At 34.2% G+C, this 26,082-nt stretch overlaps 6 protein-coding genes across 16 annotated transcripts; 1 reads left to right on the top strand and 5 right to left on the bottom strand.

The window, feature by feature from the left end:
- Positions 1-600: 600 nt before the first annotated feature.
- LOC123197635 (transmembrane protein 161B-like) lies at positions 601-2,900 on the bottom strand. The gene is made up of 2 exons (XM_044611967.1): positions 1,690-2,900; positions 601-1,001 (listed from the first exon to the last, which is right to left on the bottom strand). Exons 1-2 carry the CDS (start codon positions 2,005-2,007, stop codon positions 978-980), a joined length of 342 nt encoding a protein of 113 aa, XP_044467902.1. The 5' UTR covers positions 2,008-2,900; the 3' UTR covers positions 601-977.
- A 1,239-nt stretch (positions 2,901-4,139) lies between these two features.
- Positions 4,140-5,050, bottom strand: LOC123197873 (3-hexulose-6-phosphate isomerase). The gene has a single exon (XM_044612358.1). It carries the CDS (start codon positions 4,878-4,880, stop codon positions 4,281-4,283), a length of 600 nt encoding a protein of 199 aa, XP_044468293.1. The 5' UTR covers positions 4,881-5,050; the 3' UTR covers positions 4,140-4,280.
- Positions 5,051-5,842: 792 nt separating this feature from the next.
- LOC123197874 (protein phosphatase inhibitor 2-like) lies at positions 5,843-9,745 on the bottom strand. 4 transcript variants are annotated; one of them, XM_044612360.1, is made up of 6 exons: positions 9,630-9,703; positions 9,206-9,315; positions 8,862-8,926; positions 7,690-7,811; positions 6,762-6,941; positions 5,843-6,210 (listed from the first exon to the last, which is right to left on the bottom strand). In XM_044612360.1, the coding sequence occupies exons 3-6, from the start codon at positions 8,864-8,866 to the stop codon at positions 5,957-5,959; spliced, it is 561 nt and encodes a 186-aa protein (XP_044468295.1). In that variant the 5' UTR covers positions 8,867-8,926; positions 9,206-9,315; positions 9,630-9,703; the 3' UTR covers positions 5,843-5,956. The 4 variants fall into 4 exon arrangements, with proteins under 4 accessions (XP_044468295.1, XP_044468294.1, XP_044468297.1 ...); XM_044612359.1 differs by lacking the exon at positions 9,206-9,315 and having other exon boundaries at positions 9,630-9,745; XM_044612362.1 differs by lacking the exon at positions 9,206-9,315 and having other exon boundaries at positions 5,843-6,141; positions 9,630-9,745.
- An 807-nt stretch (positions 9,746-10,552) lies between these two features.
- On the top strand, positions 10,553-13,455 carry LOC123197302 (ADP-ribosylation factor-related protein 1). 4 transcript variants are annotated; one of them, XM_044611527.1, is made up of 7 exons: positions 10,553-10,706; positions 11,317-11,513; positions 11,684-11,824; positions 12,423-12,531; positions 12,644-12,705; positions 12,810-12,913; positions 13,012-13,455. In XM_044611527.1, exons 2-7 carry the CDS (start codon positions 11,421-11,423, stop codon positions 13,115-13,117), a joined length of 615 nt encoding a protein of 204 aa, XP_044467462.1. In that variant the 5' UTR covers positions 10,553-10,706; positions 11,317-11,420; the 3' UTR covers positions 13,118-13,455. The 4 variants fall into 4 exon arrangements, with proteins under 4 accessions (XP_044467462.1, XP_044467461.1, XP_044467464.1 ...); XM_044611526.1 differs by having other exon boundaries at positions 12,792-12,913; XM_044611529.1 differs by having other exon boundaries at positions 12,810-12,925; positions 13,012-13,359.
- Positions 13,456-13,795: 340 nt separating this feature from the next.
- On the bottom strand, positions 13,796-15,483 carry LOC123197717 (chromosome transmission fidelity protein 8 homolog). Of its 3 annotated transcripts, XM_044612057.1 has the most exons (4): positions 15,153-15,483; positions 14,863-15,049; positions 14,119-14,238; positions 13,796-14,028 (listed from the first exon to the last, which is right to left on the bottom strand). In XM_044612057.1, coding segments are annotated over exons 1-4 (570 nt in total). In that variant the 5' UTR covers positions 15,414-15,483; the 3' UTR covers positions 13,796-14,026. The 3 variants fall into 3 exon arrangements, with proteins under 3 accessions (XP_044467992.1, XP_044467994.1, XP_044467993.1); XM_044612059.1 differs by lacking the exon at positions 14,119-14,238 and having other exon boundaries at positions 15,153-15,464; XM_044612058.1 differs by lacking the exons at positions 13,796-14,028; positions 14,119-14,238 and adding an exon at positions 14,528-14,726 and having other exon boundaries at positions 15,153-15,469.
- Positions 15,484-15,757: 274 nt separating this feature from the next.
- Positions 15,758-25,446, bottom strand: LOC123197716 (methyl-CpG-binding domain-containing protein 13). 3 transcript variants are annotated; one of them, XM_044612054.1, is made up of 5 exons: positions 25,076-25,444; positions 23,723-23,818; positions 23,347-23,505; positions 17,826-18,108; positions 15,758-17,231 (listed from the first exon to the last, which is right to left on the bottom strand). In XM_044612054.1, exons 1-5 carry the CDS (start codon positions 25,076-25,078, stop codon positions 16,267-16,269), a joined length of 1,506 nt encoding a protein of 501 aa, XP_044467989.1. In that variant the 5' UTR covers positions 25,079-25,444; the 3' UTR covers positions 15,758-16,266. The 3 variants fall into 3 exon arrangements, with proteins under 3 accessions (XP_044467989.1, XP_044467988.1, XP_044467990.1); XM_044612053.1 differs by having other exon boundaries at positions 25,062-25,443; XM_044612055.1 differs by lacking the exon at positions 23,723-23,818 and having other exon boundaries at positions 25,062-25,446.
- Positions 25,447-26,082: the final 636 nt, after the last annotated feature.

Below are 26,082 nucleotides of genomic sequence, written 5' to 3'. Positions count from 1 at the left end.
TGAGTCAGACCGATCTCATACATGTTGGCATGACTTATCTTGGCCTGGCATAGAAACAAGTGGGCTGTCAGACCGATCTGATATTGTAGTTGTTAATTTGTTAACAAATTTTTAAATGAGTCCGGCCATATGATAAAACCCACTATTATAATAGATCAAAATAATTATAAAAAAATCCATTTTTAGGATTGACTTGCAAGTTGGCCCGGAGGACCTGGGTCATGGCCCTGGCCTTGAGATTTTGCTGACACAAAAAACCCACCAAGTGGCAGGCTTTGACATGGCTTGACACGTGGACCAGGTGGGTTGCACCAGGATCGGCCTGGCTCACTGCCATCTTTATGTAAGCTTTTCTCTTTAGTAAGATCTCGTTGAAGACGCTTTCAAGAATCTAAAGAGGATAAATATCACAACTCATGTCATTTGGAATGACAAATTTATGTTGAATTAAAAAATGGTTCTTAGATCCACTAGAATGAAACTACTTATCCAAGAAAATCGGACAGAATGTAAGAATCTGGTGGCAAATTGGAAATTGAAAAAGATCTTACGCAAGAAGAGAAATGGGAAAAGAAACAAGCTATGGAACCCCCACACAAACATAGAATGCAAGTGGAGATCAGGATATTTCATTCTGTTCTTTCAGCTTATCTCCAGTTACATGGACTAAAGCTATCTCCGAAGTGGAGATCAGTTACTAATTTTTCTTAGAAACCAAAGAGTGGAAATTAGAAATGATTCTAGCAAAAATTTCAAACAATATAGCATATAGAAAAAATTTACTAATAGGCTAGGGGAGTATGGCCCGCAGACACTAGAGAAACAATAAGGAGATTCTTAATGTTCACTTACACATATTTCTACTCCAAACAAGATCGACTAACAAAACTCTAGCAGGCCCCTAAGTGTAGTGCCTGGAGTGCAATGACTCTTTATGATGTAACTGAGAACTTATCCTAAGCCCCTGCATGGCTACACTATATCTGATAGGGGTATACATCCTGCGAATCAAGAGAAATTCTCTGAAACTTCGTATCATGATAAAATAATTTTTCAAGATAGACGGAAACTAACTTTTCTGAAGCTTCATATCATGATAAAATGGTAAAGCCTCATATCTTGCAAAAGTTTAATGATCTTTCATCTCCAAATCACGTAAAAGTACACAAGTCAAACGACAGAAGAAACATAATTCAGTAATGCTAAGCATGAAACTTCAATTTAAGTCCTAACCAAGTTAATGATGTTACAACAAAATATTTAACAAGCAAGTGAACTTCATTGTTGATTCTGATCTAAGAATAAAGTACAATAAACTAAATGTAGGAAGGCCATCATATCCAAAAATAAATTGTGTTGCCCTGCTCCTTGCAGTGCATAATTAAAAATATAGGTTCCGTAAGAATTTAGAAGCACAAACACTCATGCTCAAAATCTACCAAAAAAATTACAATGGCCAAATATGTAGGCAAATACAAAAAGTCAAATTTGTTAAGATACATATAAAATGCCATGACGATACAACAAAAGGCTTACTGAAGTGCAAAGACCCCAAACAAAGACAACCAACCAAGCCATAAATAAATTTACTTCTTTGACAAAAGCAGAGCAAGAAATTAAATCACAAACCCATCTGAAATTTTCTAATGAGCTATCATCAATTTGAGACATGCCAAGAAAGAGAAGTACCAGGATTGCTGGAGCAAAAAACTGCAGAACCACAAGACACAAGTAGTGATTGTGCAGGAAAACCTTAGCCCTACTGAAATCCAAATCTGGGAACTTGCTAGCATGCAGTCTTTGGTACCAAGACAAAACTGCTTCATTCAAATACATCTGCAAGTTAGGACGTAGAGCCACAATTTGAATGATACCCGAAAGCAACAAGAACCAATGTCTAAGCATGTTAAAATCTTCCTGCGCAAAACCTATATTCCCAACCAAATTCTCAGCATCTCCAACACTAGTAACTGCCTGTAATCCTTTACTATCATTAATCCTCTTCATGATAAGAATTTCGGCTAATGGATTAATCCAAACAAAGCCGTAGAAACAATTAGCAAATAGTTAGCATATAGAATTATTCTAGCAAACCATCCACAATAAATTATAGCCAAGCTGCATCGAAGCTGATCGGTTCCAAGCCAAAATGACCTGGCACTCTTTCCTGCAGGCATATAAAGACAACCCGCAATGCAGCCCATTAAAACGGCACAAAAGATCTTCCCAAACCCATCAATGGAATCAATCTCAAAATCCAGTACTTTAGGAACAATTCCAGAACAAATCATGAGACCTAAAACAAACCCCAGAAACCCAACAATCAAACTCAGTTGCCTATCTAACCTCTTTGATGCAGATTTATCGAACGACAACTTTACTAATGATACAACGCCTTGAAGAAAGTAACAAACCCCAGAAAATAACAACTAAAACGCCATCAGTCAAAGCCCCAGAATCTTGACTTCCGTTCAATTATAAGTAAAGCAACAAACAAGAGAATGCAACAAACGAATAAATGAACAAATTACTACAATCCTTAAAATAAATCCAAACTTTTCTTTGGCTTTATTCCTCTTCTTGAGCTCAGCACTTGTTTTAGACGATAAAGTCTGGTACCCATCAAGGCCAGAGCCTGAATCGGAGCTAGAGGGTCTTCGAATAGCAGCTTTAACACCGTGTTGAGAATTATTGTTGCCAACATTATCAGGGTGAACATAGGTGAAAGACCTTGCAGGAAAAGAGCGGGGATTTTGAAGTAAGTAAGAAGTACAGAAAGGGAAAGAGAAATGTAGCCTGTAGAATTAAATTGTCGTAGGTTTGAAAGATTGTAAACATGTTCTGTTTGTGTAAATGTTGCTAAGAGTTAGACGGGATGTTGAAGTCAACGTTTCGCGGGTTCTGATACAGAGACTAGCGACTGCCACATAAGTACTAAGGGGCGTCTGGTTTCTGAATTTATTGGGAATCTGCATAATTTATTTTTTATTTTTAAAATATTATAATAATATTTTATTATTAATACTGGCGTAATAGATAATATATGTGATAATTTGATTACTATATTTATTTTAAGTATTTAAAGATTACCAAGATAATCTTAATTTTATTATAATTATATTATTATTTATTAATCTTTTGAGATAAAAATAAATTTATTTTTAATTAATATGACAAATAATATAAAAAATATTTAAAAATAATTATATTCAAAGACATTTAAATAAAATAATTTACTAGAATCTTTTATTACTTTTAATCAAACATAATAATTATTTATATTTATTAAATTTTATCAAATATAGTAATTATTTATACCCAATAATCTTTTAAGTAATTTATCTTCAAAGTAATATTTCTATTTTGATAATAAAATATAACCCAAACCAAACGCCTCCTAAGTTAGAAAAATTTTGCTTAGTTAAAACTTAGAAGGGGTAAGGAGTAAGGACATGCCTTTATGTTGTGTATTTGATCCAACCCTCCAATGTTTTTGGAACTAGGTTAGATATCAATCCAACAAAGGGCGTTGTCTGATTCTCAATCAACAATTGAACCATTTAACCAACAATTGAATTGGTTAATTATTTAAAAAAATATAAATAAAATAATTTTATATATTTTATTATTAAATATATTAATTGAATTATATTAATATTAAAATAAATTTAATTTGAAAATGTTTTAGATGCGATTTGTTTTCAAATCAGGTTAATAAATTTTTTTTAAAAAATTGGTTTTTTTATGTTATTTTAGACAAACCCTACATTTTAAAAACAATTTTCAAATAAATCAAAACTGTTTTTCTGTCGGAATGGCAGTTTAATCAGCCCAGCCCATCAATCCCATTTTCAAAACTAGAGTACCATCACTGAACCCCTGGAGTGTTCAATACTCACAGGATAGGATGATGTCCAACACATCTTCTTTCGAGAGGGGAATTTTGCTTGGGTTTGGACCAGTCCTAACTGTAGAGACTGCAGTTTTACGCAGTGTTGCAATCAACTGGACAACTTGATGAATTTCTGTTACTTTAGGACAGTAGTTTCTGCACAGGTTAACTACTCATCTCAAGAGCATTCGTAGACATATGGGGCTAGCATGTCGAAAATAAAGGGCAAACTGCGGGTTATCTCTTGTTGGATTTGCAGTCTTTATTTGCATAAACTTGGAATCCCATACACACAGACATTACAATAATGGATTTTTGAGCAGCAGAAAAAAGCCAAGCACAAAAAGATAATCATCAAACTATCAGTACAGCAAGATGATGAAGAGGCTCATTCCAGATTGGTATGGCGAGATCGGACGGTCTCTGGGCTTTGTCCCAACGCTTCGCCCAACTTAAACACCACCATCTCGAACAACACAAACATGGCTCCTTCATACACACTCCCCATCGGCATCAACGCCCGAGATTTCTCCTTTTCATCATCTGCCATTGTTTGGGCTGCCACATAACCCACAACACTAGCATGCTTCACACAGGATCCACTCTCCGGCAGAGCTGTCAGCAGCAAGACTCTAGCACCGTGGGATCTTGCGACGGAGCATATGGCATCAACGGTGGAGAATCCTCCGGGCCCGGCAGAGGCGATAAGGAGGTCGGTGGTGGAGATAGGGGGAGTAGTCATGTCGAAAACGAAGTGGGCGGAGAGACCCAGATGAGCTAAGCGCATGCACAGGGCCTTGAGCATTAGGCCTTCACGGCCCACCCCATAGAGGAAGACGCGGCCATTTTGGGTGGCTATGTTGGTGAGTTCGGCCACCATGAGGTCGAGCGGTGGTGGGTGTGGGCTGGTGGGTTTGCAGAAGACCGAGGCAATTTGATCACATATTTGGGAGGCTAGTGCCGACATTGATGTGTTTTCAGTGGCCATTCCGAGTCTTCCCTCCAACTCTGTTCGTGTTTTGGGTATCAGTTTGGTCTCTGCTTGTAGTTTAATTTATATCTACGGCCTTATCCTGAGTGTGAAATTGCGGGCTTATCGTTCACAATTTATCCTTGACCCACAACCAGAAATCTCAAACCGGATGATTTACTTTACACAGAAGTCTCATGGTCTCATGCTTAGAGGATCCATCCTGCTGTTTTTGCTATAAATTTAAAGCATAATCTAAAAACAATTTACAGTAGACCTGCGTGACAAAACAATTATACGAATAGCTTCAGAGAGGGCTGGTTTGGATCAAACTGAATCTAAACAAGGCTAAATTGGAGATTAATTCAAATTTACAAAAACCATATTAAGATTAGCTCAAGATTAACAAAGTATAACCCAGACTTAAAAACAATTTAACTTTAAATTAATTTAAACCAGTTTAAACTTAAATGTTTGAATCATCTCAAATTTGACTCAACTCAAACTTTACTTAAAAACAATTTAACTTTAAATTTATTTGAGCCAGCTTAAACTTAAATTTTTGAAACATCTCAAATGTGACTCATTCTTAGAGGATTCATCCTATCGTTTTTGCTATAAATTTAAAGCACACTTCTATACTAGTTAGGGTAGATTTGCATGACATAAGAAAAAATTATAGACATGTCAGTGCGGAGGGCTGGTCTGGATCTTTAGAATTGATTTGAAGTAACTTAAACTCGAATATTTAAATCGACTCAAATTTAATTCATTTATGAAAACATGTCTAATCCTTGACTAAAACTTAACTCTTTCAATCTGAGCTTGAGGCCTGAGAAAGCTGTGTGAGAAATCTTGGTACAAGATCTTGTTTATTTGGTTGATGTATGCAACCCAGTGTCCCGTGGTGGAGGATTTTACCACGACCCTGCGATGATATGAAAACACCGGCTCCAAGCAAAATATAGGGAATCACAAAATTGGAAACAGGATTCACGTACTTCATTGTTAGTTAACATACACGGGGATATATTGTAAGCAAAGATGCGAAAATAATCAGCTTTACATCTCCGACATGACTTGCCAGACAGCTACTAAGCTCCATTAGCCGGTAGTGATGAAGATTGTTCAGGTGAATTAGCAGTCTCCCCATCAGTGTCTATACGCTTCACACCACCACTAAATGATGACGATAAAGCAGATCTTCCATCATTTTGCTCCTCGCCCTCGTCCTTGTCTTCATCATCGAGCAGAGAACCATTCCGCAAGAGTTCTTTTACTGTCAGAAATTCATCATAGTGTGCTTTTCTGTGTTCTTTAAAACTCAAACTCCTACCTATTTCAGAATCTAACATAGCTCTCAGACATAGCTTAAAAAGAGTTGCAAAGGAATGTGAGAAAAGAATGTTATTAAAACTTTATATTGCAAAATCCAAACTTGAAACTGATCAGAAATTTCAAAACAATTATTTCTAAAGGAATTTTCGGAAAAATAGCTTCGTAGATCTATAAACATTCACGAGTGTTCAACACTAGATGTCTTCCTAACAAATAAAATACAAACAAATATAGGAACCTCAACCAAACTAATTTATTTTAGCCATATATAACTTCTCCCCTAAAATAACTGATATCAGCCAACTGCCAATTTTTTTATACCTTGGACATGGAATTTACTTCTATAATCAAACTAAAACACATGAGAGCAGCTAAATGTAATGACATCATTCTGCTGTCGTTATCTTCACCTATGTTATTTTAGAAGATTAATCTTATATATGAAACTATGAAAATAAAAAAGGAAGTCATTCACAGCAATTACCTAATAAAATCAAAATCAATGCTCAATATGCTAAAGAATTAGGTTAAATTAAAATCCAACAATAAATGAGGAAAAACCTTCATCCTCTTGTTCTATAGGATCTGCCTCATCCTCTGATGATGACCAGCCAGATGGGCTAGTAGTTTCCCTACTAGAAGAAGCAACATCATTCAAAGCAGTCCGTAATTCTTCAGCATCCATTGCAGTAACAGAGTTGACACATTCGCTAAAGCTACCCCAAACGGGTGACAGAGAACCTATAATAATCAATAAAAATTTGGATAACTGGTGACAAACATCACTCAGTTTTCATAATGACATGCAATAAATTGGGCCTAAATGGAAAAAAACTAGCAACGCATATCAAACCACCAGGATGAAAAATTAAGTGAAAGGTTGTACTCAATAACAACTACTATATCAACTGATTTTTTTTTTTCCAAATTTTGGATGTAATCTATGATACACAACCCAAAAATTCCCTTCTCAACCAATATACGTTTTTAGCAATTAGTAAGTAGACAGAAAAACGTCTCTTTTATAAAATATAAGCCATCCTTATTAGTATCCTATGACACATGATACGTATTATATGATACAATATAATATAAATGAAAAATGATATGTATCTTAAAATGTATAAAAAATTGGTACCATACAGTAATTGTATTATACAATAAGATACGTATCATATGACACAATACATATTATAGATACAAATCAATATATTTTTTGAAAAGTGATGACGCAGTAAAGATATATCTTAGAAATTTTAAAATTTTAGGGGGTGTCTATGATATTTTCCAAGATAATGACATGTTAATTAAATTTTTTTTATAATTATTATTTTTTAATAGTCATATTTTATGACACGATACATAATTCACGATATAAAAAATTAGATTTTCAATACACAATAATATACACGATTCAACTACCACGGTACCAACACATAAATTAGACTGACTTTTGCAAAATATAAAAATAAAAACAGAATCATCATACCATCGTCATTAATCCTGGGGTGATAAGGTGTCTTGGGTTCAGTAATTTTCTGCCTTACCGGTTTATTTGCTTCAATTTCCCCCAGATTAGCTTCATCCCATCTCACATGACTACCCCTCTTACTACAATAAACTTCAGATATTAAATCACATGTACTTATACAACAATATGCATATTGATTCAGTTTAGAAAAGTTGATAAAAGAAAAGTGAGAAATCTAAATAAATACCAAAGGAGCCTTTAAATAAGATCCTATAGTAGGTAAAACCTTCCCCGCGAGGAAAAAAAAAGCTTGCATGATTCCTCAATAGAATATAACTATTAGTTGCAAACTTCTAAACATTTTCTCGTAAAATTTTATTATAAATCATACAATATGGTTTAATGCCAGTGGTTTACAAATTACATGAAAAATGCACCTGTCAAAAAGGGGAAGAGAAGAGAGTCCCACTTGATTCATTCATAAATGTTAGGATGGTTTCAGGCAAAGTATTTTCTAGAACAGAGAAACTGTATTGACTGATCTCTTTTAAAAAAAAGTAACAGAGTACCTTAAAACATTAAATAGTTTTAATTTTTCATGAGAAACATTAAAAGATTAAGTCAAAAGAAAAACAAAAAATGGAAAATCAACCAGAACGTAAAACTAATGTCTCAATGACAGGAATAAAACACTATACAGGTCATACTCCTGAAAATCTGCACCACACTCTGGCCCCAAAATAACTTCAGAAAAATTTGCCAAGACCCATCCAATTCAAGTTGATGAATAAGAAATTAATAAATAGTAAAACCATTTGATCTTTCAGCACATTGACCAATTTCGATTGCTGAAGAAAGCAAGGTCCTCTTCATCAATCTGCTTAAAATGTCTAAAATCAACTAATAGTGCTTATTCCTCGTGGACACAATTTCTTCCGGAACATCATTATAACATCGTCACAACTTTAAATAGGGCCATATGTTCAACTACGCTAATGAAAGCCATAAAGTAGCATACATGTATAAAGTTGTAGCTAAGGTTGATAACAGGTAATTATGGACAGCAACTTATCACATTACTAAATTAATTCTAGATAGTAAGACACTGATAAATAATTCATGAAAGCTATAAACAAAGAATAAAAAACACCCAAAAAAAGGAATATTAATAAGATTTTTCTGCAGATTACTTCATTCCGCAGAACTGGTTATCCCCTTCAAGACCAACAGCACACCAGGTGGTCACTCAATTAACCTAATATCAACAAAACATCACAAAACCACTTGTTAGTGTATTTATGGTAATATAATGGAAATCCAATTTCATGCAATAATAGATAAATATCGCAGGGTAACAAATCTAATATGAGCTATATTAAGGACTGTCTTCAACACTGTATTTGGAGATGAGAGAGGTCAGTGCGAAATCAAACTGTATTTTAAGAACTGGTATATAATGAATGCCAAATAAGACAACAATGAAGCACTAAGCCATCCCCTAATAAAGAAAAGGGTGAAAGGCAAAAACCATTACTTCGAAAAAATAATGTGGGCAGCAACACTGCAGTTTTCAAGCCAGTTTTTATAATCAGGTCTTACTACCATTGCCAATTCATCAAGCTCTGACTAGTTAATCCCCAAGCCCTAAACATACATAGCATAATGTCCGTCAATATTAGAGAATTAAGGCTCCGTTGTATGCTCTAAACAGAGAGATTCAGTGGGGAAACTACATAATGCATGCATTAATAAAAACATAAATCCGAGACCAGAGAACAAAAAGCCACAGGCCATTATTCTATACATGAATGACGAATTTCACCAAAAATTCGATGAAACTGTCAAATGACAAACAGATAAAAAAATTATCAAGAACATGGCAGAAAGATTGGAAAAAAATAAGAAGAAACTTGGATCGAAGGATTAAAAAGTTAATTGAAAGGAGATTAAAAATTGACCTGTCAATCGCGCTTCTTGCCTGAGAATTTTTACTAGTGTTTCGCTCGTTTGCTTCTCCTTGATTTTGCCTCCCGACTATTTTTTATATATATTCCCATACTATGGCCTTATAATAGTATGAATTTACAATTGAACCCAGATATGCAATTTGATGTGCTACGGTTTGTCCTATCAGATAGCAGATGGGATAACCGTTCATTTATTTGACTTTCAGGTTTCCAGCTTTCTTCTTTTTTTGTAACAAGGAAACCTGTCCGGTTTGATCGTACGGATAAATCCTATAGCACTCATAATTATTATAACAAATAAGTAACATTTTTTTGTAATTGGGGAACCTCACTCTATTTGATCAGAGGAGTAAACCTTATATCACTCATAACAATTGTAGTAGATAGAGTTTTATACACGTAAGATTTAAAGTTTCTTCTATGAAGTTCTAATATCAATTTTACTAATTATTGGAGTTGATTTTAATAAAAAAATTTAAGAATTTGATTTATTCAATTAAAAAATTAAAATATTTGGTTTTTTCGATTTAAAAAAAAATTCAATCTCACTACAATTACAAAAAATATAATAATTCAACATGTTTAAGTGTGATAATTCATCTATTTTAACAATTTTATCATTTTTCTTAATTTCAAGATTTTAAAATCAAATTATTCTGCTTTTTCAGTATCAACGAGAAGAGATCATCAAATTGAAGAATTCAGTGCAAAAAAAATATAATTTTATTTATAAAGAAAGAACAATGATTAAAATTGTAGGCTTGATGTACAGTAGAGAAATGGGTTCCACGAAGTGTTAACGTGCTTGGCAAGTACGGGAATATGAGATACAAGAACGTAAACATTGAATCCAGGGACAAAATGGGCAATTTAGAACTTAAGTCTACGGATACCCGTGTGGAAGAGGAGAACACCCCTGACCTGGCAAAAATAAACAATAAATAAATAAACTAATTAAATATTAGAAGAAATAAAAAAACAGCACTTCGTGAGGTATTAAGGGCTCTCATTTTCAAGGAACGAGAGGAGGGCTGGCGAGTTGCGAGACCTCCCCTCATTCTGTCAACTGTACGTTTCTCTTTTCTCATTGCTGTAAATTCAAGCTATCGCTAACTATTCATGATCTGGATTTTTTATTTTTTGTTTTCGTTTTGTGAAAGTGTTACTGGTTTGTTCAGAATTTTCAAATTTGAATCTTCTATGAAACGTTATCAGATGCGATCTCTAAGTTTTTAATTAAATGGAATTTTGTTCTTGATTGTTAGATCTAATTTCTTTATTCTTATTATCATAGATTTGATTATCATTGTGAGGAGGAATTGGATGATAAGTTCAATTGTCGAATTGTGGTGTGTATGTGTATTATAATTTTTTAATTGGGTTGGATTTTGGATGTTTTATTGATGGTAGTTCGATTTAAATAGTTTTTAATTCGAACTCTTTGCATTACTTCTATTCAAGTGATTTTAACAACTAAATCTTTAATGCACTGTAGCTTTAAAGTTAGAGATCCAGATCAAGTAGACCTGATTAATTTTTGTAGAGGTGTTATGATCGCATTTTACTATAAAGACATTCAATGAAATTTAATAATTTTCTTTACCATGGATTTTTACCACTTGTATATCTTGTTTGAGTTATGATTTTGTCATTTCTTGTCTTTTTTTTTTTTTTTCAGGACATTCATTGATGTGCATGAGAGAATAGAATATTATGAAGTGTTCATCTTATCTTTGAAGAATAGTGAGAATAAATAAGAGATTTAGGTTAAACAGGTCAGGGATGTTCTCACTTTTTTATGGCCTTTGGAAGTATATGTTTAGTAAGACAGAGTTTCATGTACTCATTCTTGGAATCGACAAGGCTGGGAAAACGGTAACACTTTATATTACTCCCTCTTTTAACTATTGAATTTTTTTTTTCTTCGCAGTTCTCATTGCCTGAACTTCATAGACAGTTAATGACTTTTCTCTTCATTATCGATGGCTAATTCTGGATGTAGTTATCAATTTTTTTACTTACATTCTTGTCTTTATTATTTGTAGACTTTGTTGGAGAAGTTGAAGTCTCAATTCTCAAGCATTGAAGGGCTTCCACCTGATCGAATTGTTCCAACTGTTGGACTCAATATAGGACGAATTGAAGTGTCAAATTCAAAGCTTGTGTTCTGGGATCTGGGAGGTCAGGTATGTGAAATGCATGTGTACAATCATCAACTTTTGCATGTTAGGCTATCTAGCATCTTAGTCTGATCGTTACTAAAAGTAGTTGTGTTTTTGTGTATGTGGCTGTAAGTTGGCTTTTATGTGTATTGTTCACCACAAATAATTTGATTTTTTGCAATAATGTTATGATAATTTTATAAGTGGCAAAAAACAGTGGAAAGAATGGTCATTTAACATTAACTATTAATCTAAACAAAAATTACTGCTACTAATAATAGCTTTCATTTATTCCCTACTTTTAGGTTTTATTTTCAGGCTTTCCAAGCTAAAATCCTCTGAAATTAGTGACAGTCTTCTGGCCAATTGTGCCTTAATTTTTGTGTTTATGAAAAAAAAATGGAATTGAGAAACCTTAAATTTTGGTTTGAATTCGTAGAATGTCTTCTTCCTCCATAAGGGTAATTGCTTATGTTTGTCTTGTGTAATGGACTAAATGAGGTTTCAGCAGCATCAAAGTGTATCGATCTAAATGTATTATTTTTGTGAATTTTGATCCATGAGACTGTAATATCCTCTGGAAACTTAAGTTTGGTTAGTGTAAGATTTTTTATTTTTTCAGCCTGGTCTTCGCACAATTTGGGAGAAATATTATGAAGAGGCACATGCTGTGGTATACGTAATCGATGCTGCTTGCACTTCACGATTTGAAGACTCAAAATCTGCTCTAGGTAAGTGAATTTAACTGTTTAATTGTGTTGGATTTCCATGTTTTAATTGTTGTGAAAAAAAAATGGAATTGGCAATATCATGATGCACTGGTTTCTAATTTTTGTTTGTCAGAAAAAGTTCTTCGGCATGAAGATTTGCAAGGAGCGCCTCTTTTGATATTAGCAAACAAGCAGGTAAGAGCAATTATTGATTCTTTCTCTTCTTGTTCCAATTCATTTTTTCATGCTCTTGATTCTGTGGTGTTGTCACTACATTGAAGCGTTGTTTCAATTGGCAGGATCTTCCTGATGCTGTATCATCTGAAGAACTTGCTCGATATCTAGATCTTAAGAAGTTAGATGAAAGGGTTTACATGTTTGAGGCTGTTTCAGGTTATGATGGGTAAGTTGAAAGGTTCGTCTATTTTCAATAATTTCTTTCAACTATCTTTTCAGCACCCGATTGGGGGGCATCACCTGATTTTGAAAAATTGATTGCAGCATGGGGATCAAAGAAAGTGTAGAGTGGCTGGTAGAGGTAATGGAAAGAAGCAAGAGAACTGAAATGTTGAGAGCTCGGGTTGGTGCAGCCCCTGCTTCTGCATAGAAGTAAATATACTATTCTTAATCAGGCCTATTTTCCTCTGATTTTTGTAGCTCTGTAAATAAATCAGGGTTGACATTGAAATTCTTTATGTTAAAAAGTTAATTCCTCCCACTGGATCTCTTTTGATTGTTTCAACTGGTGTTCAACTCAAATAGTGTTATTCTTACAAGATAACTATAAAAACTATTGTTCACAGTCAAAGGGAATGAAGGGGAGCTGCTCAAGCAAGCTACTATTAAATATTTGTTACCTTGCAGTTGCTTGATATGTAACAGTTTTTAGTGGAGGATGTTTTGTATTCAAATCATAGTTATTAATATTTTATGATACTTGATACATATCTCACTATACGATAAGATACATATCTTAAGATATATTGAATTAATACAATACAATGAATGTATTAGATAATACGATACATATTATAAAATATGATTGATACATTTGTTTTTTAATAAGAAATAATATAGTGTGAGTATATCTAAAAATTTTAAATTTTCAGAGGTATATGATAATTTTCTCAGGTGATGTGATTATTATAATTTTCTTATTATTTTATTAAATATATATATATATATATATATATATATATATATATATATTATAATAAGATACATAATATAAAAAATTATATTTTTAATATATGATATATAGCATGATTAAATCGACATCAATATATGGACTTCCAAATTTAATATTACATCCACTGTAATATAGCCTCTTTGGAGTTTATTGAACTGTGACAGGCACAGGAGCGTTATAATAGCATAGCATTATAATAAGCTAAACAATAAAGAATTGAAATTCACTTGTTTTATATTCTTCCATTTGCAGATGCAAATTGATCCCTTACTGGGTTTGTACAGAAGAACCTGCGGCACTAGCTCTTTCCTTCACTAATGGTTATGGTTCTGCATCAAAACAGCAAAAATAGGACGGGGTTAGGGGTTGAAATATCAAATGGCAGAACGCTAAAACTCGGAACAAATCTTGGTACGCACACAAACATGTTGAGAGCGCCGGGCTGGGCCGGCCTAGCCTGCGGCACATCCCAGACCCCTTTTCTTTGGCATGGTTCGCGGGATTGGAAGGTGGGGCCTTGAGGTATGACCAAGCACAATCTATTAAAAATTATAAATAATTAAAAATATATATAACATAACGAGTCAATCCGTAAAAGCATAAGGTTTGGTCTGCTCCCGCGAAGGCATGACCCATTGGTCTTAGGCCTTGCCATGCTTGCAAGCCGGTGCAGCCTGCAGGCAGGACAGGTCTGGCGCGACCCACTGCCATGTTTTTTACAGATGCACAGAAATAAATACCATGAACAAACAATAGATCTGGACAAGATTCTACTTCCTCAAAGTAGACACGATGCAGGCTACAAGAATTTTAATGGAAATCCCAGCATTCCAGAAAAGATGAATATAATTAGAAGGGTGCCTCTGTAAGCTAAGTTTATCCCTGGAAGGGATGTTCTCATAATCACATACACAAAGGAAACGTGCTATGGTGGATCATGAATGCCATCTTTTCAACTTCCCCAATTTTCATCTTCCCCAATTTTCATCTTCAATAACTCACAACCTCACATGGCATTAACATTCAACTGTAATCATTTCGAACATGAACTTTACATTTATCATGAAGCCTTATTACCCAGAAAATTAAAAAACCTAAACCCTAAACCCCCTAAAAAACAATGAAATTTAAAATTTCATTTTTTTAAATGAAGCACAGCTTACTGGATATTAGGGCCTTCGGTCTGGTTTTGAACAAAATTCGATGCCGAATGATTCCAACAACCTTTAAATCAGCTTCAGGTGATTGATTGTCACTGCTTTGGACTATTTTTAACACCAATATTGGCTTCTTCAAGGCCACTTTTGACCCTGTTAGTTCATGGTACCCAATTGTAAAAGCATAATTCTCCTGAACAAACAAAAGAAGAAGAAAACCCAGAAACAAGTGTCTTAGAATCTGTCTCCATAGCTTGCATTTATGAACAAAAATTCAACTTATTAAAATGCGAAACCTGAGAAGAAGGTCGGCAGAGTTGACCGATTTCGAGGTTTCGAAGACGATCCTGAAAGGAGGGTTGAACTTCTACCACGCCTTGCACTTCGATAATTGCCCAATCTGGACAGCTTCCTTCTTCACAGCTACACTTGATTCGAATCTGCATTTTCTTTTGTTTTCTCGGCAAATGGATAAACTTTCTGCCTCTTTTCTTTACGAGAAAAAAAAAAAAAGTTTCCCAGCGAGAACAAAATCGAAAACCAGGAAGAGTAAACATAAAACAGATTGATTGAGATTGTTCTAAGGTCGAAAGAATTTTGAGATTATCAAATTAAATTTATTTTAATGTTAAATATATTAAATTATATATTTAATCATAAATTATATAATTTTTAATAATATTTTTTAAAAAAAATTTACTGATGAAATCACTGATTAATTGATCCAATCATCAACTAAACTAGAGTACCCTTTTATCAGATTGAAATCTGATCTGATTGTAAAAATATTGCTATATATAACAAATTTGTTGGATTAACCCACAAACAATTGTCATCATCATCATGGAATTATGATTTGTGTTGTCTAACCAAAATCAACAACACAGCCAAAACAAATAAGTTAGTAAATAGGAGCAGAATTAAATTTCTAGGGCACAAGTTTAGTTGGTGAGCACCAGCACTGCCATCCTAAAACTATCTGATTGATTACAAATTGGACTCCCAAGCTAGGACTGAGCTCACTGTAGAAGCTCATTCTGAAGACTGCGAAGGTCCAACACGAAGAAATTTGATACGCAACAGAGGGAAACAGCACAAGAGGTTCAAAATTCTGTTCTACAGAACCCTTATAGCTATACAACTGAAGTTAGTACAGGAGGATGGTCTATCTGTGACATCCGTTATAATGCTTACCACGTTGGCAAAGACCTTTTTCAACTGAACTTTGTATCCTTACGTATCCAGTACGTGCTTGTTCTCTTAACACGTGCTTTCTAAGACATTGAATTGTTGGTACAAGAACGCAGAATGGTAGAAGTTATTGTTTGCTTGTTTGTGAAGTGTCGAGTTGTTGCTGGAAGAAATCCTGGATATCCAGATCACACCCAACTGGATTTCCCCAACTGGATTTCAGCTGGTGAGAGTTTTTATGGCAAATTCAATACATGGGTCACTCCAGATATCTGCAAAAGGCAAATCAAGGGGAAGTCCTGGCTTCTCATCAGTTTCATAGCTGCTTTCAACCTTTACTGCTTGTTCTTTCGGAATAACTAGGTTGTTATGCTTCTCAACTCCGTCATTCTCCGTCTTTATCTTTCCAGAATGCTCTTCTGAAGTAGTAAAGCCCTCAAATATGCTATTGTCTGATCCCAGTGACATTTCAGTGGTGTTAGAAGTGTCAAAAGTTGCCCCTGTGAGAGTTTTAATTGCAAAAGCAATGCAAGGGTCTGATAAGAATTCCTCAAAAGGCAAGTCAAGAAGGGGACCTGGCTTTGCATCAACCTTACCGTCAGCTTCAGCTTTATCTTGATTCCCCTGAGGCAAAACAACATCGCATCCTAGCTTCTTGTCACTGTCATAGTCTATTTCTATCTTCTCAGCATGTTCATTTGAATCCTGAGACAGATATCTGCCCTTACTTGATTTGAGGGAATCATCTGAGCTTTTAGTAGTGTCAGAAGCATGATTTGATTTAGATTTTAGTTTATTAGGTTGTTGGGATGCCGGAGGAGCCAAACTATCAGAGAAAGAACCCTCAACTGTCGAGGCTACTATCTCATCTGACTGTTTATTTACAGCTCGACTGGCCCTGGTAATAGGTTTTAGTTCTGGTGTTGGATCAAGTGCTGCAACTCCAGCAAGCCGTTTCGATGCCCGACGTGGCAAGTTAAGCACTTTTTTATTCCTTGATCTGCACTTTCCAGGTCCAGCCTTCTTATTTTCATCCCTTCTGTCCCCAACTTCAGCTGACTGCCTATCTGGGAGTACCTCAACTGCAGAGGTGGAAAGAGAAGCACTTCTATCAGAATCTTTTTCCCCATCCATATTATTGGAATCTGGAACGTTTGAGCAGCTCAATACAATTCCCTCTCCATCTGCAGTATCCAGTAAATTCAAATCAAACCCATAATCTTATTTTGGTCCAGAATTTGGAGAACCAAATGGAATCAAAATTTTGTATCCGAATATTAGTAGTTTATGTATATTAACCAAAGTTATTTTCTTTTCTTTATTTATTTATTTGTTGTTATTATTTAATACTAATATTTATTATAACCTAACACTCCAAACATATAGTAAAGGGTCTTTCCCCTGACAAGAAAATCTCGAAAAAGGAGTCGAAAACATTGAGAAACAAGAAACTCTAGAACTTGAGTTTGAAACTAGGTTCCATGTTGAATCCTATAACCTTTTGGGAAAAATGAATCAGGAAGTGTAGGAAATACAGAAATTTTGAGTGGCCTTTTTGTCCTTTGATTTTCTATCCTCTGTAAGTTCTATAAATGTTAATTGGTAATTAGTAGTGTCACATGCATTCCTATAATAGCAATAAATTTCTGAAGTTCTGGCTACTTTCTCAACAACAAATGAGAAACTAGACTAGATGAAGGATAAGAAAATAATTAATTACTTATATATATAACACTAAACAACTGTTTAAAGCTGAGATGGAAAATTGAGGACTTTACTCTGATCAAAAGCATGTTCAGCAAGGCATATCTGTTGTCTGGTACACACCGAATTTAGTGCATCTTCATTCTCAGTGTGTTCTACAGTATTGACGGAATTGAGTGCATCTTCATTCTGTGCTAGCTCACTCACCTCTGTGCTCTGATCTACAACGGGTGTTTTTGTTTCAGGGCTTTCTAACTTCTGTTTCCCCACCACAGTAGGCAGCGCCATGCTCTGATCTTCAACCAGTGTTTCTGCTCCAGGGACTTCTAACTTCTGTTTCTTGGCCACAGTAGGTGACTAATAGAAGACATGAACAAAAATTTTTAAAAATGTAAAGACAATGATTGATAATGTTTTAACCAAACAATTATTTCTCCTGTATCACACAGAACAAGGGTAATTTTCTCAAGGCAATGAGTAATATAATGATGACACAAGTACCAATGTTCTGAATGATCAAGCCATTATAGCCTATCAACTTAAGAGGTAGAAAATGAATAAAGCTATACGTTCTTAAGAATTTACTTATTTGAGTGTGGACAAACTTGAGGGCCAAAAGATTCAAAGCATCTAATGATGAAGCTTGCAGTTTATGATAGTTTGGTACTTCAATCTTAGCACAAGAAAGAAGAAAAAAAACCTTCAAACTTGTATATAATAAATGTGTAACAATCCTTATGATCATCAGTGTATCTAAACAAAGTAGTTTTGTCAACATTGTTGAAACAACCATGCATTCTATTAAAACATCATAAAGGAGTCGATTCACCTCTTATTTGTGCAGTTGTAAGAATAGCACTTAGCTGCATATAGTTAAACAATCATCTCAAGCCCAAGATATATTACTGTCAGTTTTACAACTTGCACAACTTATACGAAGCATTCTGGAAGAAATACCCAAATAGGCATTCATGTTAAATAAGTAAAATAAAGTTCCAAGTTAAAATCACTTCTAGCCTTGTAGAAGGCAGATCCAGGTGCTCCTAGAAATCCTTCAAAATGGTAAACATCAGGCTAATAACCAACTATGCCACTCCTTTAACAAATGATAACTGAGTAGCAATCCAAAATCTATCAAATAACAAACAGAAAACCTCCCAATCCTCAAATAAATGTTGGTCCTAAATGATGCAAATAGTATTCATTTTTATTTGAGCACTCGGAGTTCAGAAAAATTAGTGGTGACATTATTAGGCACATTGCACAAGCTTCATGGTTGTGGTTGAAGATGAGTTTGCCTGTAAGCTAGGTAGATTTTAAAATAGACAGGTATATGGCAGATAGAAAATCTTCAAAAAGATCTTAAGAGAATGCAAAGCTTCTTTCTTAGTTTGAGCCTTTCAATTCTTAGTATCCTAGTATATCACAAATGAAGACATAGTGTCTTTTTATGGTCGTACATAGATGATTTATACAATAAGAATTCTAATAATGTATAGGTGAACAAGGACGAATTAATCATTCTAGTCAACTCCAACTTGTGCATTGCATTGAGTGGTTGGAGTTGAAGTTATTCTTAAAGACATATTTGAATATGCTTATAAATTAGATAACAATGATGACAAGGGATGAGCTCTTCATATTTAGAATAATCCACCAACTACTGAGTATCAAATTTTCTCAATCATTTAGCCTTTTCTTGCATAGCCTCTAACCGTTGCTTTGAAGTTGTTTTATGACTTTTAGGTCCTAGCTTTGTGAAGCCTTCTCATATATATCAATTAGAGATCACACTTTCCTTTAGTGTCTCAAAAAGGAGACCTCATGTTGAAATGGATCTTCATTTCAAGAAGTAAAAGTGTCAGTTGGAATCCTTGGTTTAGGTTTTCATTCTTCAACTACTGCTTGATCTTGATTTGGAATTGTTGCTTTTGTTGCACATCTATTTAGCAAGCAAATTACAATGTAGAATGCTTCTACCCAAAATGTGTTTGCTATACCCTTCTCTTTTAGCACTGTCCTTGAAATTTTCTTCACTGTTTTATTCTTTCGCTCTCATTCACCTTTTCTTCTGAAGCATATTGTTTAGGATACGAGGGCCATTGTCCTAATTTTAGAGGTTAGGTTTTATTATATAACAGGGTATATAGGGCTATTAAACGGAGAAGGGAAAAAAAAAAGAAATTTTTTGGCAACCTTAGGGTTATGGGCAGCCTTAGGATTGATTCTGGGATCTCCAAAGTCTCAAATGATCAGAAATGGTTGGCCCTGGTTCCTTGAATTGTACAATTTATCCATGTAAATACCTTTTATGAACAAAATAGCTTTTTTTTTTTGTGTTTTTCATTACTATTTGTGTTGAAATTGAAATGACCTAAGTTCTTAACAAAATGATATCAGAGCGGCAAGATCCAACAAGGGAGGTGACTAGAAAGGGGAGATCGATGGCGGGAAGCTTAGTTGGAGCAAACTGATTGAAGGGAAGTCGAATCAGCTTGGGTGGAACCTAAGAGAGATGAAAAGGCAGTAGAATGGGTCTTGGAAGATAGATCGATGACCAAAAAAGGTGGAGAAATTGAAGAGTCATCGTGAAAAATGGAAGAATCTAAAATGGAGCTAGGAAGATAGCAAGGCACAGTGGCATCGTTGTTGGAGCATGGATCGACAAGGGAGGATGGTAGATTGGTGAGATGGAAGTCCAAAAGTCATTGATAGAAGGTGAAAGGTTGTCGAATAACTAAAATGTCACGACTGGAAGTGAGATTAGTGACTGAAAATGATAGCAGAAGATAGATCAACATCGGGAATGCAAAAGGGCATGGTGACAATAAATTAAAAAGGTGAAAATTGCTAAAAAATGGTAGTGAGCTTGGGTTTGGGGTTTGGTATAAAGGGAGGAGGCCAAAAAGAGGAACCAAAAAGGGAAAAAACATATATTTTGGTTGACAACTAGTTGATAAGAAGAGGAGAAAAAATTAAAAAAAGAGTGACAACTAGTTGGAAAAAGAAAGAAAGAAAGAAAGAAAAATAGATGTTGGACAACTGAACACATTCAGTTTCCTTTATTTTCAAAAAAATAACTTCCAATTTTCCTACCTTAAAGATAAAGTAGTTTTCAACGGATAATGCTAGGATAGGGGGACAACTGTCCTAATTTTAGAGGTTAGGTTTTATTATAAAAGGGATTGTTAGGGTTATCATGGGAAGGATGCAGAAAATTAGAGATTTTTAGGCAACCTTAGGATTGCAGGCAACTTTGGGGAAGTCTCTGCAATTTGAAAAGTTCGAAGATGGAGTTGAACACCAATAATTGCGTGTGTGTTAGGCCATTATTCCAATTTTAACACAAATATGAAAAACAATACTATGTATACCTACTTTGTGTACACTATACACATTTATGTACTAAAAGTGAGTACATATAATTTTATTGATATGAAAAACACACACAATCACAATTCCAACTACATGTTAACTAAATAAGTACAACCAACACTTTTCAACCAATAAGATACAAATATTGAGTTAGGCATACATACACCCTTTTCATAATTAGCATAGTTGTGTAAATGCCATGTGGTTCAACCAATGAAATATAAAACAACAAAATATAAAAAAATTTATTGATAGAATGAAATAGTCGCTAAAATAACATCCAACAATTACAATGTTATATTCCGGAAACGAGAAACTCCAACATTGTAACCCACTGAGAGGCCAATACTCTCCCTTTTACCCAATTTTCTCTAAATTTTTCATGCCTTACTCCTTCCTTTGGTCCTCCTTTTATTCTTGGGTCATTCTATAACCACCACCTTCTCATAATTGTTCATACCAAAATTGCTCATCCCATCGTTGTCCACACCAACCATTGTCATGCTCATCTCATAGTTGTCCACATCAACCGTTGGCTAGAGTAAATCATTGTATCCAAACTGAAAATAGAGAATATCTATTCACTAGCTTGAGGAGGAAAATTTGAAGACTCTATGAGATTCCTTATATGTTAGGGATTTGAGATCCATACCTCTCTTCATTAAGGATTTAAGATCCCTATTTATTAGGAATATAGAATTCTTACTTGTCTCTTATTTTAGGTAATATTACAATTGTATTCTATGTAATTTTATATTTATTGTTATTGTTAGGAAATCCTACTGATTATTAGGTTTTATATTCGGAACTTTTCCTTTTCTTGTTAAGGAATCTTAGTAATTATTAGAGCTTTCTCTTTGCATTTAATCTATATTAATGGTTATACCATTGAATAAAATTTGAACAATTTATTTATCTCAAATTTTTTTTCCCAGTATCAGAGTGGTGCGTTCTTATTGACATAATTTTTTGGCCATAAAGCCGACAACATCACCAATTCAACAAACTCATGTGACCATCCTCCACATATAAAAAGATTAGTTTCTCACCATATGGGCAAAACTCACATTGTCACATTTAAATGGAAAGATGGGTTTCTCTCACCAAACCAAAGATCACTGACCAGATTTGTGATTTTGGAAAAGAAGAAACAAAATTGATGTGTCGGTTTTTTGTTGACATAAAAGAGTTAAAAAACAAAAAGTCGGTTTTCTCATTAAATACATACATACATACATACATACATACATATATATATATACACACACACACACATATACATAGATACATACATATATATGTATATACATATACATAGATATGTATATACATATAAATATCTATGTATATGTATATACATATCTATGTATATACATATACCAGTCATCACCATCAAACAATGGGAATTTGAGTGCTTCAAAATTTTCAGCTGCTTTAAGGGCAATGTTATGAGACTTAAGTCGCAAGTTATTAAACCTTGGCTAGATTAAATCATTATATCCAAGCTAGAAATGGAGAATATCTATTCACCAACTTGAAGGGAAGTGTTAACAGTCTAGAAAAATCCCTATTTGTTAAGGATTTGAGATTTTATCCCTCTTTATTAAGGATTTAGGATCCCTATTTCTTGAGGATTTAGAATACTTGATTGTTTCTTATTTTAGACAATATTACGATTGTGTTTCCTAATAGTTTTATACATAACTTTATTGTTAGGAAATCCTAGTAATTATTAGGTTTTATTTTGGAATTTTTTCTTTTCTAGTTGGTGAATCTTAATGATTATTAGGGTTCTCCCTGTATATATATTGATAGCTATGCCAATAAGTATTTAGCTTGTGGAGTTGTATATAAACCCCATTGTGTTGATTTTTTCATCAAGGGATTAAAAACATCACTTTCCTTCCCATCTTCAATTATTAATGCTCTATATATAAGTATTCATTCTCTTTATGGGTGTTTGTCTTCTATGATGCTAGGGTACTATGGGCTCCACTTTCACCTCATATAGTGTTCAATAATTTTACTCTTTTTTTTTTTGGGGGGGTCTAGTATATTAATAAGGAAGAAGAGTGATAAGAGGAATTAATGAATAGATTTTGAGAATTTAGAATAAGAAACAACAAAGACAAGGGAATCCAAAATTGCTGGTTTGGCACATTTAATTACTTGAAGAAATGAAGATATCAAATTAAAGAATCCAATCATGAGCAGACTTACATCGCATCTATCATTTTCCAATTCCTCATCATGCCTGACATTGTTGCTGCCTTTGTCCTTTGGTTTGAAAGCCAACCTTCCAATCTCACCAGTTTCAAGATAGCGAGATGCATCCCTCATAGAACGGAAAAAATATCCACTGACAGGATCAATGTAAACCTGCAGAAGTTAGTTATCAATTAGTAAAATGAGAGCAGTTGAGCTATCAGATCAACTCATTAACTCAAAAACAACCAAGCAAAACTATAAGGTTGAGAGGATCGACAAGAAAGTCAAAGGATGAACTACAAATAGAAAAAGGACCAGGAGAATGAAACTACTTGAAAGCACAACAAATAAAAAAAAAATGCTAAAAGAGGAAGTGGTGGTTGATTACCGGATCTTTTCTGACTTTATTTGCTTTCTTAGTTACCCTAATTTCCTTAATCCATCCTGGAGGTAGCCCTTCTGCTTCAACCTTCTCAATGTAAACCTAGATTGCTCAAATAATCAAAACATTCTCCTTGAAAGAGAAAAAGGATAAGAAAGATAAAAATGAAAGCATACTGGGCTGATTATGTAAAGACACTTTCTTTTTTTCAATCGCGTGCTAAGAACCTTTATCGATCTCATTGGATCTATATTCGGATGTCAAAAAAATCCCTACTTTAGTATTGGATTTTACTCCATTTTAGGGACCAAAGTAATGCTACAATGAGCCCAATGGTCATAAATGTTCTGAACTTGTTTTCCTTCTCTCCACAATATGAAGCATAAAACTTAATAGCTTTTTAAACTGTGGTCAAGGAAGTTACCCACAGAATGGCTTACATTAATCTAATAAAAACCCCTTAGGTTTTCAATCTTTTAAGTAAAATGATCTAAATCTTGGTTGCCAAAAACACTAAACAATAAAAGATATTCTCCCCTTTCAAAGATGAATTACAATTTGAGATCAAGAGAAAGGGAAAACAAAATAAGCATTAGAAAACTTCTCTGAAACATCTTCTCAGAATAACCCCTCCTCAAAACCCATCATTCGGAGAGAAAACTTATTCTTTTATCAGAGCTATTACCAAAAGTAAAAGCTTTCCTTCTATGCATCTTCTAGATCAACAGTACTGATTTTGGAAATTTCTCTGCTAATCTAAAGGATAACAATCACCCTAAATAGCTCCCATCATATTTAATTCATCAGCATTGCAAAGACGGCCTTAAGCTCTAATATTTCAATAATCAAAATATTGAAAACACAGCCTAAGCAATTACATGCAAACCATATTTCTCACACTGTAACCAAGCTCTAATTGAATAGAATAGTTAATCCAAATTAACATACACGAATAAACTGTTTCCAAAAGCAAAAAGAATAAAAAAATTACTACCAAATCTTGTTACAACAGCTACTACAACAAACCGAAAATCCCCAGTTAAAAACTCAATTCCGACAGTAAAAACACAAGTAAAATGAAAATATTCACAAAGATCCCACCTTGCTAAAACGATAACCCTCCATTCTCCAATAACAGAATTACAAACCATAAAAATAAAAGAAAATTTAACAATAAAATAGTATAAAACTTACAGTTCCATCAGAAAAATTAAACACAACCCATCAACAGAATTTAAGTAAGGATCTTCGTAACATTCATGAAGCTACAGCTACCGTTTTCATTAAAAGAAAACAAAGAACAAATAAACAAGACCTGTTAAAATTATTAAAGATATTAAATTACCTTATCTTTCGTACCATTCTTTCTGATTCTCATCTCCACCCTCCACCCATCAGGTAAAACCCCATTTTCCAGGTCTTCCATTCACGTAAATCTCAAGCTCTCCGTTAACAGCTGGACTTCACCAGAAACTTCTTAAAAAATTAACCAAAAAAGAAACTGTTTCTTTCCTCTGTGAAGAGTCAAGGGCTTGAAGATAAATGAAGTCTTGGGACAAAAAAAAGTGCGGTTCTATTCAGAAGCCGCGTCCTGCCAAATTTCCTCAGTCACTATTGGTGCCGTCAAAACGTGGACCGTTGCTTTTTGGTCATAAAAGTATCGTCTGCGGTGCTCCTTCTACACAGTTCTTCAAGTTTTCCTATTAAAGCTGGTATCTTCTGGACAAAAATCTCCATTTCTTTCATCTTAATTCCTTACTTACCCTGAATCCACTGTTGCAGAACGAGTCAAGAGATATAGGTAGGAAAAATACGCTGAAGGAATGTGCAGGGAAATTAGTGTACAGCACCATAACTGGTGGGCCCGTGGCTGACAAAAAGTCAAATACTTTTAGCTTTGACCCTTTTTTGTCAGGTAAAGAAAAGAACTTTTAAAATAAGTTTTGCCGGCACGTGGAGATGCTTCTGCACTGGGACTTCGTGTTCGCACTGTAGAAGATTTATTCTGTGCGGACCGACCGTTGACGGTTAGACTTGATGCTATTCCCGCTCTGAACACATGCCTTGTCCTTGTAATGGGCCTTCGGGCCCAGTAGAAACAATTAGGCCCAATTAACAAGATGGGCCAGTCACTTACATATAAACAATATTATATGCATATACTTTTATTATATAATTTACGTACATAGACGATATATTATTAAGTGATTAAATGTTATTTTATTTTTAATTTAAAATTAATTGATCATATGATAATATATTATATATGTACAAAAAAATATGTACGCATAGTTTTATTGATTTCCTATAGAATAATGTTATGTGTATATAATTTTATGTATTCAATTGAATACCTAAATGATGCA

The sequence above is a fragment of the Mangifera indica genome, chromosome 15, assembly GCF_011075055.1.
Source record: "Mangifera indica cultivar Alphonso chromosome 15, CATAS_Mindica_2.1, whole genome shotgun sequence".
NCBI classification, from domain to species: domain Eukaryota; kingdom Viridiplantae; phylum Streptophyta; class Magnoliopsida; order Sapindales; family Anacardiaceae; genus Mangifera; species Mangifera indica.
This window is presented reverse-complemented; position numbering and strand designations above follow the sequence as displayed.

Excerpts from the sequence above, each read along its gene's own strand:
- LOC123197635 (XM_044611967.1), bottom strand. The coding sequence starts at position 2,007 with ATGAAGAGGATTAATGATAGTAAAGGATTACAGGCAGTTACTAGTGTT. Across the intron at positions 1,002-1,689 it reads TTTTTGCTCCAGCAATCCTG|GATGTATACCCCTATCAGAT; the intron begins GTACTTCTCTTT and ends CTTGATTCGCAG.
- LOC123197873 (XM_044612358.1), bottom strand. The coding sequence starts at position 4,880 with ATGGCCACTGAAAACACATCAATGTCGGCACTAGCCTCCCAAATATGT.
- LOC123197874 (XM_044612359.1), bottom strand. Across the intron at positions 6,942-7,689 it reads CCCCAGGATTAATGACGATG|GTTCTCTGTCACCCGTTTGG; the intron begins GTATGATGATTC and ends TGATTATTATAG. Across the intron at positions 6,211-6,761 it reads TATAGAACAAGAGGATGAAG|ATTCTGAAATAGGTAGGAGT; the intron begins GTTTTTCCTCAT and ends GAGCTATGTTAG.
- LOC123197302 (XM_044611526.1), top strand. The coding sequence starts at position 11,421 with ATGTTCTCACTTTTTTATGGCCTTTGGAAGTATATGTTTAGTAAGACA. Across the intron at positions 12,532-12,643 it reads AGACTCAAAATCTGCTCTAG|AAAAAGTTCTTCGGCATGAA; the intron begins GTAAGTGAATTT and ends TTTGTTTGTCAG. Across the intron at positions 12,914-13,011 it reads GCTGTTTCAGGTTATGATGG|CATGGGGATCAAAGAAAGTG; the intron begins GTAAGTTGAAAG and ends AATTGATTGCAG.
- LOC123197717 (XM_044612057.1), bottom strand. The coding sequence starts at position 15,413 with ATGTTTACTCTTCCTGGTTTTCGATTTTGTTCTCGCTGGGAAACTTTT. Across the intron at positions 15,050-15,152 it reads TCTGCCGACCTTCTTCTCAG|GAGAATTATGCTTTTACAAT; the intron begins GTTTCGCATTTT and ends TTGTTTGTTCAG. Across the intron at positions 14,239-14,862 it reads ACCGAAGGCCCTAATATCCA|ATTGTGCTTGGTCATACCTC; the intron begins GTAAGCTGTGCT and ends AATTTTTAATAG.
- LOC123197716 (XM_044612053.1), bottom strand. The coding sequence starts at position 25,142 with ATGGAAGACCTGGAAAATGGGGTTTTACCTGATGGGTGGAGGGTGGAG. Across the intron at positions 23,819-25,061 it reads AGAATGGTACGAAAGATAAG|GTTTACATTGAGAAGGTTGA; the intron begins GTAATTTAATAT and ends TGAGCAATCTAG. Across the intron at positions 17,232-17,825 it reads TGAACATGCTTTTGATCAGA|ATGGAGAGGGAATTGTATTG; the intron begins GTAAAGTCCTCA and ends TGGATACTGCAG.